General features: G+C 39.1%; 2 protein-coding genes across 2 annotated transcripts in view; one reads left to right on the top strand and one right to left on the bottom strand.

The window, feature by feature from the left end:
* The window catches only part of LOC144630722 (neuroglobin-like), a 140,399-nt gene that overhangs the window by 120,010 nt on the left and 5,177 nt on the right, over positions 1 to 15,212 (bottom strand). The gene's annotated exons all lie outside the window — the stretch shown is intronic.
* Positions 10,686 to 13,260, top strand: LOC144630933 (chymotrypsin-C-like; the record flags this gene model as incomplete). The annotated part of the gene is made up of 3 exons (XM_078489291.1): positions 10,686 to 10,842; positions 11,516 to 11,866; positions 13,202 to 13,260. Coding segments are annotated over 3 exons (567 nt in total), but the record flags the coding sequence as incomplete, so codon positions are not given.

Raw genomic sequence — 15,212 nt, 5'->3', positions numbered from 1 at the left:
TCTAGTTTCTCTTTGAGAGTTTATATATCTTTGGGAGGTTATGCACAAACTGCTAGATGATCATCCTCTTTTGATTGATCAACTATTTTTACTTTTATTTGGTGCTGTTGTTCATGATGAAAAACAATACATAATATATATAAAGAAAATAACGGGAATAAAAAAATCATTCTAAAAAATTTTTTAAAGGGCATATAACCGGGGAGCTCCGCTTTTAGGCTTGCCTAAATCTATATATTATGGTTTTACAATAAAGCTTACTTACGCTTCAATAATGGATCAATGTTGGGATGGCGCAGTGGTGAGAGCGCTCGCCTCCCACCAATGTGACCCGGGTTTGACTCCGGCCCGGTGCCATATGTGGGTTGAGTTTGTTGTTGGTTCTCGTCCTTGCTCCGAGGGTTTTTCTCCGGGTTCTCCGGTTTTCCTCCCTCCACAAAAATCAACACTTCTAATTTCCAATTCGATCGAGAATCCGAGGGCAACAAGTTTGTCAGTCGCAAGACTTTTACGTTGGCCTACTCTGGGACCCAAAGTCGCCGTAACTTTGGGCGACTTAAGGCGACTTTAGGCGATTTTAGCTTATTTTGTCCAAAATTTTGGGCGATTTTGGGCGATTTAAGGCGATTTTGGGCGACTTTAGGTGACTTTGGGCGATTTTGAGCGACTTTAGGCAATTTTAGGTGACCGACCTAAGTACAGTAGTGGTATACATGTAACTACATGGGAATCATCATGGTACACCATAAAGCCTTGTTACAGAAAATATCTATACTTAGATCGACTTTGGGCGACTTTAGGCGATTTTGGGCGATTTGGGGCGACTTTGGGCGACTTTGGGTCCCAGAGTAGGCCTTTACGTGCTACCCTCGCAAAATAAAATAAGAACGATTAAAGTCTCCTTTCCAGGGTTTACCATTGATTAAGAGCAAAACGTGTCCGGCAATCGCAAAGGGTGTAAAGAGTAGAAGTTAGAGAGATTAAGAACGCCGAGAAAGACGAAGAGCTAGAAAAAAACGGAACGGGTCGTCCAAATTTTGTCTTATGCGCACACGACATATAATATTGCACTTTTGAACAATTGTGCACGTATGCGAACTGCAACTAAGTTACCAATCGTCCCATATGACATCCCCTTTTCAGCACAAGCACACAAATGAGTGCTTATCTAGATCACCTGGGCTGTTTATACAAACATCAGTATGGATTTAGACGTGGGCCATGGTGGGGGTAGTACGGCACAAGCTGTGGGTCAACTGAACAACTCTGTACTTGATGCCATGAATGGAGGAAAAGTTGCTGGTATGCTATTTCTCGATTAATAATATACATCAAAACATTTCTCGAATCTAATTGGCTTAGAGAAATGCAGTTTTTAGTCAATTCGATGCAGAAATGAGGAAATTCAGTGCAAAAAGAGGGAAACAAACGCGGCATCCTGATCTGATTGGTTAATAAACAAAGGCAGCAACAGGGGGCCAATCAAACGCTTTCACGCGATTTGAATGTCTCGAAGTTTGGATCTGCATCATCTGCTTCGAGATGCGAGTAAAAAAAATGGCTGGCGTTTTGAGCACAGTAGAGGACCAGAAGACAGCTGTAAATACCATAGCACTGAAAAGCACTGGTTTTTCATTCTCGTTTTGAAATAACTGGTTTCCTAAGAAGGAAATTGCCGACGGAATCGAAGCTACAAGCCGACTAAGCTTCACGCTTTGCTTGAGCAAATTTATTTACGCCGAATTCGCCGAATTCAAAAAACAACAAACACATTTTCGAAGATTATGGACCAGATAGCCTCAAAGTTATGCTAACATCGCTTGAAAGACACTGTACTTAGAGAACAGAACTTATAGGCTTTCTATTGTACGAGACAGAGGATTGTTTCGTCCAAGGAAGTGTTGAAATGAAAAGCGAAACAGCTTCACTTAGCTGGCCGTCGAGTTGAAAGCGCTCAAGCAAAGCTCGACAAGTAGAATGAGCAGAAGAAAATCTCGATCTGGAAGAGGTAAAACCTAGAATCTTTTATTCAGACAATTCGTTTGACTGTTTAGCCAAATTTTTCAACTAAAAAACCTTTAAAACATTGAGGAACCTGTACGTTGTTTGGGCTTTGACCTTGTTTTGAATGAATGCGTGATGATATTTGCAACTCGTGATGAGATTTGCGCATGTTATTTTCTCGCAATTTTTTCATGAATATTATTAATAAGTAATCACATGATTTTTCTCGTGCAATCTGGGATAAATAAGCACTCGTAAATTTTTCAAAGACTACAAATTTTGCTAGCCTTTGAAAAATTTACTCGTGCTTATTTATCCCAAATTGCACTCGAAATCATGTGATTACCCATACATATCCAAGGCATTCAACTCTATAGAACACAAGATACTCCTGGGAAAATTTGAACACATAGGCCTAGCAGCAAGGAGCCTGAGATGGTTTAAATCGTATCTTGCAGATAGACGGCAATGCGTGTGTATAAACGGGGAGGTATCAGAGACTTGCCCTATTGACCTAGGTGTGCCACCGGGAAGTATCCTAGCTATAGGCCCGCTTCTATTTAATGTTTACATTAATAGTTTGTCAGCTGCTGTAACAAAGAGTGAACTCATATTGTATGCGGATGATGTTGTTTTAATAGTTGCTGCGTCGACACCCCAAGAGTTTAATGATGCCCGTCGACATGACTTCACCCTAATCTCCGACTGGTACACCAACAACAAATTAACGCTTAATGCGAAGAAGACTAAACTGATGCTTTCGGGTAGCAAGACAATGTTGTCTGCGTTTAATGACTTTCAGTTTTCTACTGATGAAGGGCAAATAAATCGTGTTTCATCTTTTAAGTATCTTACAAAAATTAGGACATCGTCTGTTAGTCTTTCATCGAATCTATCATATGCTGGATCAGAAAAGTCTCATATCATATTTTGATGGCCTTGTCTTACCACACCTAGATTATGCAGGTATTGCCTAGGGTGACCAGTCTGGTCTTACAACACAGATGAAACAATTACATCTTTTGAAAATTATCGCTTTGCGAAGAAGATCGTTAAGTCGAAATGTCATCAGCAGAGGCCCTGACGTCGTCGCGGTGGGTGTCTTTAAATGCGGGGCGGTTCGGTCATCGGTGTTGTGTTGTGCAAGATGCAATGAAAGGTAGCATCCCCGAACATTTCGGTGTATTCAGATCCACCATGAATCAACATCACGGTTATAATATCCGAAATGGCTACATGCCAAGAACGGAATGGGGAAAAAGCAAAACATATTATAAAGCCATTAATGACTGGACCACACTACCAAGTGCTTTAATTTAAAGAAACTGATACCGAACTATTTTTAAATACAAACTAAAACAGTTTTTATTAAATCATTAATTTTTTAACCTTAGTTACTAGTATTTTAATTCTTGTTCTTGTTTTTGTCTCGTGTTACGTCGCGGTCACGTCGTGAACGACGTGACCGTGACGTAACACGAGATTATCCGAGTAGACTTGGTAGCTCACAATAGTGCTTTGTGTAAGACCTCTTGTAAGGTAACGAAGTGATAAAGTAGCAAGGAAACAAGGTAAGAAATAGCCATATTTACATAGATACATTTTGCTGATAAGATGCATCGGGATGCTGTTCTTCGTATTGCGCGTTTTCTCTTGTCGAGTTTTAAAAGTGCTTATTTACACGTGTGAGACATATAGTGGAAATGTTTGCATTATGAGGTATGTGTATAATGTAATATATTACATGAAGTACTATCTTTAGTAATACCGCCAAATCTGATAAGGAGATTTTATCTCACATATGTTGCTTAAATAGGTAGTTTTTTACATGGAAAATGAATTTATCTTTACGGTAGGTTTGTGTTTTGATATTATATTTGCGGTGGGTATTGTTAAAGTATGAATTAGAAGATAAAGCTGTTGTCAAATTTCTGTTTGCGTTACAAGAAAACCATTTTGGCGCGTGTTAGGGTCGAGGGTTGTTGACGTCAGAGCAGTTTTCAGATATGTCAAATAATGTGTCAAAAGGAGAATATTAAGTGAAGTTATCACTCAAACAGAAATATTGATGTGGTATCCCATCTTCGGCTTTGTTCTTAAACAGGATTGCTCCTTACAGAATCATACAGAACTGTAGGTATGTCGACAATATGTCAGAAAAAAAAAACTTTTTTTGTCGTTTCAATCTTTGATTAGATTCGGATTTCAAAGATGTAATAGACCGTAATAGTCGAACCAGATGTGTGCCTTTACTAGCTGGTGCAAGTTGAAATTTGCGCTGATTAAACTAGTTAAAAAACAACTTGTAGATCCCTTGGACATTTTTTTCCTTGCGTGTGTTCAATTCGAGTATGACACTAAACCATTTTGGAAAACAGTTCAAAATTCCCTGAATTCCCCCTTTCACTAAGATACATGCTAAAGGTCAACTCGTCGCAGTAAGAAAGACACAAACAAGAAGCCCTGTGTCTTTATAGACGTGCCTAGTAGCGTTATTTCCTTTTTTGCGTGACAACCGATATACGAATACGATACTTTGCCGCCAGTAAGGTCAAAGGCTGCTTGTTTATTTACACCGCTTTGATGTCTGTTTCCTTTCTTACACTAAACCGCATAAAATATAACTTGTCTCTTTAACTTATATCTTGTACAAGCCTTTTCTAATTGTCTGGTTCTATTTTGCTCTGTGGTCTAAGACAGGATTTCTTGTTAAGTTAAATGGTTCATACAAAATGAAAAAATGCGTATTACGCTAAGGTAAACAAAATTCCTGTTCCCGATATCATCTAAGCAAATGTCTGTTTTCTTTCTAATACTAAAAACTCGTAAAATATAACTTGTCTCTTTCGTTTATATCTTGTACTAGTCATTTCTTATTGCCCGGTTCTATTTTGTTTTGTTGTCTAAGTGAGGATTCATTATCGAGTTAGACCCATGCAAAGTGCGTATTACGTATGTAGTTAAAATCCCTCTTCGCCATAATTCCTGCCTTATCTGAGCAATTAATGTCAAGTGGCAGATGACGTAGAAAGAAAAACCAGAGATTACATTATCTCCGTCCCATATCCCTTCCCCCATCCAGGCAATTTCAAGGGGCTGATGAAAGATGACCCATTCTAACCTAATCAGAATGCGTCTGCCTCCTTCACAGGCTTTTCCAAGGCCGCGCGGATTTTGGAGAGTTTTGGAGAGAGGCAGGGATTTTGAGCGAGCGCGAAGCGCGAGCGGTGGGTGATGGGAAGGGGGAAATATAGAAGTTTTATATTTTCTTCATTCTGGAATAATGCATATAGGTTTTGGAAATTTAGTTATGATAAAAAATTTTCTGTATTTTATAAAATGTTATTTATGTGTGGTGTATTGAAAAGATTCCTGGTCCTATAGCCTATTGTTAATTTCGGTGAAAACATGACGGTGAATAACAGGGATTAGTCTAATTTCAAGAGGTGAATATAAGAATGCGACATTCTGATTGGTCAAGAAGCTCTGGTTTATGACGTTATATTCACCTCGCTTGGAGGTGAATACAACATTTCAGGGCTTGGTTACTAAGCCCGCCAACTTTGCCATCCAGGCAAGTAAACATGGTGGCATTTGATGAATGAAATTTTCGTTCATTCGAAAGAAATCACATCAAGTCCATGGTATACAAAACAGTTGGAATTTTAAAAATTGGCTACCAAGGCTTTTGAACCGAAAATATTTTCAAGAGATGGTTCACAAGGCATTAGAATTGGTGCTAAGGACGATGGTTTTGGAGATCGCACACGGGCACAAGAAACTCATTGGCAGATTTAATAATTGACCAAAAATGACTCAGTTCTCTTCAGATCAGAGCTACTCAACTTCTTTCAAGAGGATTTACACAATTGCTCAGAAGTCGCCAACGATTAAAGAAAGGTACTAGTTATCTGTCTTTTTCGTAGTGTTTGTTTTGCTTCGTTTTATTGCTTAAACTTAAGTGTAAATTCTGATTTACAATCGATGAATTAAACTTGTTTACAAGTATTCAAGCGAGCACTTGTGTTTGTTAATTCCGTGTTTTTAGTTTTTTATTTTATAGTTCTTGATATTCTTCTCTGAAAATTAGACAAAAACAATTATTCGCCTTCGGCGAATAATTGTTAAATGTTATGATTGTACTTCGTTTTCACAACTTAGAAATAGATTACGTGCAGTTGGTCTTGTTCCTTGTGATTGTGGTAGACTGCAAAACAGTCGTTTGTTCTCTTAAGTCGTTGAGAGGCGCAATGCGCCGAACGTTGTGAGCCTGCGAGGCGAGAAAAAACTTTTAGCGTCTTTCCCCAGTCCCACTCACAGTTTTACATTGGCGCCAGACCTCTCGCGGTCGTACTAAGATATTATACAGGCCCGTAACCAGGATTTTTCATGGGGGGTGCGTATGAGCGGCTGTGGCACGAAATCTTGAGCGCCGCAGGCGCGTTAATGTAGGGGGGAGGGGTCTGGGGGTATCCTCTCCCAGGAAATTTTGAAAAAATAGGCATTTCGTGCGTTTTGAAGACAGTTTGTTAGGAGAAAATGCAGGTAAAAGTGAAGAAAACGACGACAATAATTCTAGTACATTTTTAAATTCAAATCACATTTTTCGAAACAGAACCTCAAAAACGTAGTTAACAATTTATTTAGCTAAAAATGACAGCAGCACATAGAAGGAAAAAAGGAAAAAGATAGTTCTCTTCATTTTAGTGTCAAAATGGTTATTACATAAATCAGCCAGAGTCGGTTTGTTGATCTTTTAGTACTGTCCTTGGGTGTTTCCGAGCCCAACAAGTACCCAGTCTCCTCTCTTTTGGTAGCGCCTGGGAATGGCACTTCGAATGGCACTTCGAATGGTTCGACTATGAAGGACATTAGGTAGAATGTATCGTTGAATTTAACCTATAATCACACAATTTGGTCTAAAATATACCACACGAATCTTCAAATGGTGGATCTTCAACCCAAAGGACCATATTGAATGTAAATAGTCGAAGTACAGAAATACCCTTTATTTATTTATTTATTTTAATATATATATTTTTTTTTCACAATGAGCGGACCTCCAAGGCTCGTGGGGGGGGGGGGGGGTGCGAACGCACCCATCGCACCCCCTCCCTACGGTCCTGTTATACAAAGACCGAGTGCGTTACATGCGTTCGCAAAAGATACGACTAGCTGCAGTCTATGATTGTGGTGGAAATGGAGACTGTTTTCGTTTTTCGAAGTGTTAGTCATCAGATATTTGACTCGGTAGCAAGTCATTTGCTGCCCTGAGCGCCGATGGCGAATAGGGAAGTAAGTAATTAAGTATGAAAGTAGCAAATCGTAGTGCGTTTTAGATAATGCGTTTTGCAGTTGTTGAATACCTTAGAAATCATTGCGAAGATTTTGTTGAGTTTTTGGAAGGGCAGTCTTGGTTTGACTATTTGAGTAGAATGTGTAGAAAGGGCACATGGTGCGATGCTCGTATAGCACAGGCTGTTGCAAATGCTTGAGAATGAAATTTGAGAATTAATATTGTAGAATCCGGAGATGGTTTTTCTGAGCTTATATGATTGTTAGCAACGGGTGCTACTTTACTGATCTGAAACACGAGACAGCCCAACGGGCACTTTGATTAATCTTAGTTAGCGTACCGCATAGGTTTTGTCTTTTTATTGTATTTTAGATTTTAATGTATTTTAAGGTTTAACAGTTATTTTCTCAGAAGATCCTCCTGAAAACCACCCCTAGGTTATTGGAGGCCTCCTCTTAAAATATTATGTATTATTTATTATTATATTATATACAAGCGTAGGTTTGTTGTAACATTTCCTTTTATAAAACGGCGCTTTAATTTGACATTTATTGTTTTGACATTTTTTAATTTAATTCGATTAAATCAATTTAGTCTGGACGTATGAAAGAGTAAACTTAGCGTGGGGAAGCAAGAACACAAAATCTTTACGATATGTTTATTTATTTAGCCACCGTGGAGAAATTTTAAGTAAAAAAGGACTTTTGGCGAAATAAAGAAGTACGAAAAAATCGTGTTCATCGTTTTAAAACATTTAAAAATGCAAAATAGCTTATTTTGAAAGGAATTCGGTTGAAGGTCCGAGCAGGTTGTCAAAAATTGTTTCCAAGCACTTAAAAGTTACAAAATAAATTATAAAGAAATATGCTTATATGTCTCCTTCAATCAAACAAGGTGCCAAATGCCAATCTCAGCTTGAACACTGATTAATGCGCGATTTGAGTTAAATTGAAGAACGTGATATTATTAAAATGGACCTGTGTGGTCTGTTTCAGGCTTCCAGATTGTGAAAAAACGTAGAAATAAAGGCAAAGCTGAGCAGAATAAAACGAATAATCCCTTCATATTTTTCTTCCTTTTTGTTATCTACTCCGACAAAAAATGAGATCAATTCCTTCCCCTTTGAACGCCGGCCACGCAGGCTATGGCACATGAGAAATGATGAAACGTCATGAACGCTTTCCGCTCGAAGGAGTCGATCCAACTTCTGATACGAGTAATTTCGCGCTATTTAATATCATGTTGACACATGTGTCATCGGAAGTAATTTGAAGAACAAAGACAGGACGTCCTTACTTAACGTAATACGACAACAAAATAAATTCTCTGTAACTGTTTATTTGAACAGCCACGTTAAGTTGCAAAGCGTCAGTCCTTTCTATTAATGATTAGCAAACATGTTTGCAGAGCGATGTTAATAATATGCGTGCGATAAAGATTTGAATGCATATTTTTCCGGTGCTATTGTAGCAAAACTGTCAAAGTAGGCCACTACAAAACGGTGAAATGCTTGTAAAAATACTCGATTTTCTAGCGGTTTCCCTTAGCCTAGAGACAAGTCCAGATACGAATTTCATTTGTAATATTTCATTATTATTTTTTTTCGTGAAGACAGCATCGTACAATTATTTTCCCACTGATTAAATCGGCTTATTGCCAGAAATTAGTCATTTCTCATATCTGATGGTTAAATTAAGGTAGTATTTACTTCTACAAGTGATATCTACGAAACACCAGGGCGAATCGATGAAATTCACAATGCAATTTTTTAAAGAATAGGTTGTTCTAGAAAATAAATTTAGCCTTGGTCTTCAAATCAGCCATTTCTTATAATCCATGTTTTGTTGTTGGGAACTTTGTTACCTTGTGTGATCATCCTGAAGTCTTGCGAAAAAGAAACTGGACCAGCTTTGAAATTTCCGAGGACATTCTTCCAAGAAAGTAACCGCAACTTAAAAAATGTAACACGGTTTACTGAGTAGCCAGTTGGTATGGAGTAGCTTGTATCTGAAAAGTTTTCTCTCTCATCTTCACTGAACGACAAAAAACACGGGCTTAACTCAAGCGGCGTTGACTCGTTCAGTGATGTTACAGAGCTACTTCAATGACAAGTTCACCCAAATATTGTCTTCTGTTGCGTTGTAGCTCTTTTTCATGTTGTCACTGTTCTAATAGGAATGGGAAAAAATTATGTACCTATTCGACGTCGTAATATTATTCTGTCCTATAGCACCAAAACAGTACATTATTACCTAAATGGATCTCTGACAGCTTAATTTACCTATATCAGTCATTTTTTTTTTGCACCACAGGGACAAGTTTCCGTAGGCTGATCATGACTCTCACGAACATATGTTTTACCCACGCAAAGTTTAAAACATGCAATTTAAACAAAGAGAAAGTGTAACTTAGAGCGCTTTTTATTTGTCAGATTTGGCCGGCCGGTCCGGTGTTTTGAAATGTGCCTCGCTTTCCACGAGATTTCCTCATAAATCTGCTATAACAATGCATAATATTTATGTGTTGACTGATATGACAGGACAAATCTGACTGACAACGAAATTCAGGTCTCCAGTTCTGACAAATGGAAAGCGCCCTTAGGTTTTAATTATGGGTTAGAGACTGTTGTGAGTGTTTTGTTGACAAATACACGCACGCGCTGGCCGCACAATGAACGAGAAATTTTCAATACTGCACTCGGCTACGCCTCGTGCAGTATTGAAAATTTTGAGTTCATTGTGAGGCCAGCAAGTGCGTGTATTTGTCAACAAAACACGAACGAACAGACTCTAACCCTTTTAATATACAATCTGAGTACACTGCATCGAACTGCAAGCGATCATCGACTTAACGAACTTCAAACAACAAACTTAATGTTTAAAAATAAGAAGTGTAGTAGTACATAATTACACGGGATTACATCAATAATATAAAAATCACAAATTAGCCGTACAGAAATAAAACTTAAAATGGTTCATAAAATCGTTCATCAGCTGTGGTCGTTCATAAATACAGTCAGCGAGACGCTTGTTCAATGCAAGTCGATGGCTTTCACAATCAAGCAACTACAAGCAAGTCAATCGCACACAAAAATGTATTTATTGAGCTGCAGTTTACCTTTGAACATGAAAGCGCTTCAAGTTGTTATCCTCTTCGATTTTGTTTGGTATTGGATCGTTAATAATTTGAGGAATATACTTTTCTTCCACTTCTACAAGCTTTGAAGCTGAAGACACCTTCAATAATGCACGATTTTCGTGCATTATTGTCAATACTGCACTGTCTGAGTTTGCTGACGACAGGTAAAGCAAAATCACGTGATCTATTTTAACCAATTGCGCGCGTGGATTTTGGACAGTGAACGAAGATTGTATATTAATGCATAATAATACATGGGCAGTATATGATTAGTGGGTATGGCTTCGACGTTGCGTTGGTAAAGCTGGCAAGACTTGCCAAATTCAAACCTGGAAAAGTCTGGCCAGCTTGTCTTCCAAGTAAAGGACAACGAGTTGCTATAGCAACAGAGTGTTTTATCACTGGTGAGTCTCGATAGATCTAATACAATACTTCTGTTAAGGAACACTGAGTGAAGCGCTTGAATTCGAGAACGCGAGTGAAGAGAGTGGGAAGGAGAAAGCAAAGAAAGAGATAAAACACTTAATGAGGATAAATTGTTCAACAACAACACGCGCATGGGACAAAGATAATATGTGAGTCCCTGACAAAAAAAACCATTACCTCCCTGATACTAGTTGGGCGCTCTAACCAACTGGGTAACGAGAGTCTCGTGGTGAGCTAGGCCATTTACTAGGTTGATATGTGACACGCGTCCTGCATACTGCTAGGATCAGCAATGACGAAATCATCAGGTTTGTAGTATTCGATATCTGATAGGCCATGGTTTGATTCCCGTCGGGGACTCAGATTTTTTCTTTGTCCCATGCTGGTGTCATTGTTGGACAATTCATCTTCATAATTTATCACCGAGCTTAAAATTTACCATCTTTATTATTTATTTCCTGCGTTTGACAGCTCTTTCCCTTCGCCTACCCTCTCCCTCGTTGCTCAACCTGACTCGAACTCCCTAGTCCGTTAGTCCACTCGCCCCAAGCCCAGGAAGCAATATTCAGCGCTCCCTCTTAAAAAAAGGTCGCAGCACAGAAACAGTGTATTCCTTAATTGCTGTGGTACTCTTTTTTTTTTCACACGAAGGCTGGGGTAAAACTTCGTCAAACTCCACACTTTCTGACGTTCTTCAGGAAGCCAAGATGCCAGTTGTTGATTATATGACCTGTGCAGCGGGAAACATCAATTTGCCAGCCGCAGTGGACGACGAAACTATGGTGTGTGCGGGTTATGGTGGAAATAGTGTGGTCAGTGGTTGCCATGGTGACAGTGGAGGACCATTTGTCTGCAAAGAGTCGGGACGTTGGATTTTAAGAGGTGCTGTTAGTTGGGGAGACCACCGGTGTAGAGCTGGCTCAACGTTCTCCGTCTTTGCTCGCATCAGCAGATTTGTTGACTGGATCTACGCCACTAAGATGAAGCCACAGTGTGTCGCAGGTAAGATGAAAAAGGTATCTCTTTTTGAAAATCACTGAAAATACGCAATCTGTCTGGACGATGCAACCACGGTGGACTCCGCAATCCAACAGTTCGAGTTCGAGTCCTGGAGGAATATCTTAAGTTGTGTTCTTGGGCAAGACACTTCTCTCCCAGTGTCACGAGAACAGGGACAAAAAAAGTCACGAACTTGATTTGTTAAATCGATATTGACTGTGGTCTAAATTTTCCGTCTACATCAGGATCTATGTTACGATACATTTTTGGTGAAAAAGTAGATTTTGAAACAACACAATCTTAGGTGTTTTTCACCTGCTCTTAGAACAAAGGCTTCGAATAAGAAATGGTCAGGAAAAAAAGAGTGAAAAGTAATATGATATGATTTTCTCTATAAGCTTAGCTTAAATCAATCAAACTGGGTTGTCGAAACAATATTGGCCCCAACTCGTTTATGACAGTTGTCCTTTTTGTAATAACTATAAGTTCTGCCTGAAAGCGAGTGACACAAGATCACCATTAAACACCATGCTCCTTGGTAAAGTATTGCTGCAGTTGCTCACTCAGAGGTCTAAGTCTCCGCAAAATCCCATGTTTCATCAAGACCAGTCTAACTGTAACATTTACCGTTATTAAGTTACAAACAAAGAATTAAAAAACATTGCATACAGTATCTGAATTCAGCATATTGACCTCATGCTGGATTATTCTGTCTTTTTTGAGTAGCGAGTTCCTTATGGAACTTATCTTATCTTAGAGCTGGATACTGACCTTTTGTGTGATGAGTTCCTTATGGAACTCATGCTATCTAATTACAGCATATTCACCTCGTGATGGAATATTATGTCTTACTTGGGCGGCGAGTCCTTTATGTAACTCATGTTATCTGAGGTCAGCATATTGACCTCGTGCTAAATTATTCTGCATTACTTAGCTGGCGAGTTCCTTATTGACCTCGTATTATATAAGGGTAGCATATTGACCTTGTACTGATTATTTTGTCTAACTTGGGTTGCGTCTGTCTTACTTGGGCTTTGTGTTTCGTATGAAACTCCTTATATGTGAGGTCAGCATATTGACCTCGCGCTAAATTATTCTGCATTACTTAGCTGGCGAGTTCCTTATTGACCTCGTATTATATGAGGGTAGCATATTGACCTTGTACTGATTATTTTGTCTAACTTGGGTAGTGATTTTTTTGACGGGAACTAATGTTATCTAAGGGCTGCATATTATTCTATATTTTTCTGTCTTACTTGGGTGATGAGTTTCTTTTGGAACTCATGCGATCTGAGGGGAGCATATTGTTCTCATGCTGGAATATTCTGTCTTATTTAGGTAGTGAGTTCCTTATGGAACACATGTTATCTGTGAGCGGCATATTGACTTCGTGCTAGAGTATTCTGCTTTACTTACTTGGGCGGGGAGATTCTTATGGAATCATGCTATCTGAGGTCAGCATACTGACCTCGTGCTAGATTATTCTGCATTTCTTGGCTGGCGAGTTCCTTATTGAGCTCATATTATACGAGGGCAGCATATTGACCTCGTACTAGATAATTTTGTCTTACTTGGTTAGTGAGGTTTTTGGAACTTATCTAAGGGCTGCATATTATTCTTTATTATTCCGTCTTACTTGGGTGATGAGTTTCTTATGGAACTCATGCTATCTGAGGTCAGCATATCGTCCTCATGCTGGAATATTCTGTCTTATTTAGGTAGTGAGTTCCTTATGGAACACATGTTATCTGTGAGCGGCATATTGACTTCGTGCTAGAGTATTCTGCTTTACTTACTTGGGCGGGGAGATTCTTATGGAATCATGCTATCTGAGGTCAGCATACTGACCTCGTGCTAGATTATTCTGCATTTCTTGGCTGGCGAGTTCCTTATTGAGCTCATATTATACGAGGGCAGCATATTGACCTCGTACTAGATAATTTTGTCTTACTTGGTTAGTGAGGTTTTTGGAACTTATCTAAGGGCTGCATATTATTCTTTATTATTCCGTCTTACTTGGGTGATGAGTTTCTTATGGAACTCATGCTATCTGAGGTCAGCATATCGTCCTCATGCTGGAATATTCTGTCTTATTAAGGTAGTGAGTTCCTTATGGAACTCATGTTATCTGTGAGCGGCATATTGACCTCGTGCTGGATTATTCTCTCTTCCTTGGCTGGTCAGTTTCTTATGGAGCTCGTGTTATCTCAGGGCAGCATATTGACCTTGTGCTGGGTTATTCTGTCTTACTTGGGGAATAAGTTCCTTTTGGAACTAATCTTATCTGAGAGCAGCATATCAACCCTGGCGCTGGATTATTATTTCTTACTGGGGTTTGAGTTCCTTTTGGGCTTTATGTTATCTGTGGGCAGCAAATTGACCTCGCGTTCGATTATTCTGTCTGACTTGAGTGCTGAGTTCCTTATGGAATTCCACTTATCCTAGCGCAGGATATTGACCTCGTGCTTGGTTATTAATTCTTTCTGGTGTGCTAAGTTCCTTATGGAACTCATGTAATCTAAAGTCAACATATTTGCCATGTACTGGATTATTCTGTCTTACTTGATCAGTGAGTTTCTTCTGGAACTTATATATAATTATATCACCTGAGGTCAGCATAATTGTCATCGTGCTGAATTAGCTAGCCAGGTTTCAGCACCGCAAGCTGATGATTATTACAGCGCTTGACATAAGCTACCATAGTAAAACTGAAAAACCAAGCAAAAATACAACTTCCGAATATGAGGTGCTTGTCTTGCTTCCATCGTGGATAAACGGGGGGAGGGGGGGGGGGGGGGTGGCAGACGCGCTGTTTGCAAATTGCGTAAAATCATTTTTTCCGCCAGAATAAATTAACCCCGCAACCGTAATCATTTGACGAAAATGCCCATCTGTTTTCGTTTATTAGACGAAACCCTTGCACAAGCTTGTATCGCTTTCTGGTTTCGCATTCATCCTTACGAGTTTTGCAGTGCAGTGAGAAACGTGTCACAAAAAATGCAATGGAAACGTGTTTAAAATTGGTAACAATGTTATTCATTTCATGTCATGAACTGAAGACTACAACAATCGACTCCTTGAAAGCCCCAATCTTCACACATTCGACTTTTTTCCGCGTGCAGAAATTACTGTTGATTTCGCTCTTACCGATATCATTTTTGTTGACTCGCGTTTCCATTTGTAATTTACCAAAGTCGACTCATAATACTTGCAGCTCTTCATCGGATATTCAATCTCGTACAGCAGATACAAGAACGCCGAAACGCCAACTCAAACTTGACCGTGTTGCCAGGAAACAGTCGATATCGACAGTTTAGCAAATAATATTCTTAAAGAAGATAAGCAAAAG

The sequence above is a fragment of the Oculina patagonica genome, chromosome 11, assembly GCF_052425735.1.
Source record: "Oculina patagonica isolate OP01 chromosome 11, crgOcupat, whole genome shotgun sequence".
NCBI classification, from domain to species: domain Eukaryota; kingdom Metazoa; phylum Cnidaria; class Anthozoa; order Scleractinia; family Oculinidae; genus Oculina; species Oculina patagonica.
Note: the sequence above shows the minus strand (reverse complement) of the source record. Positions and strands in the feature narration are given on the sequence as shown.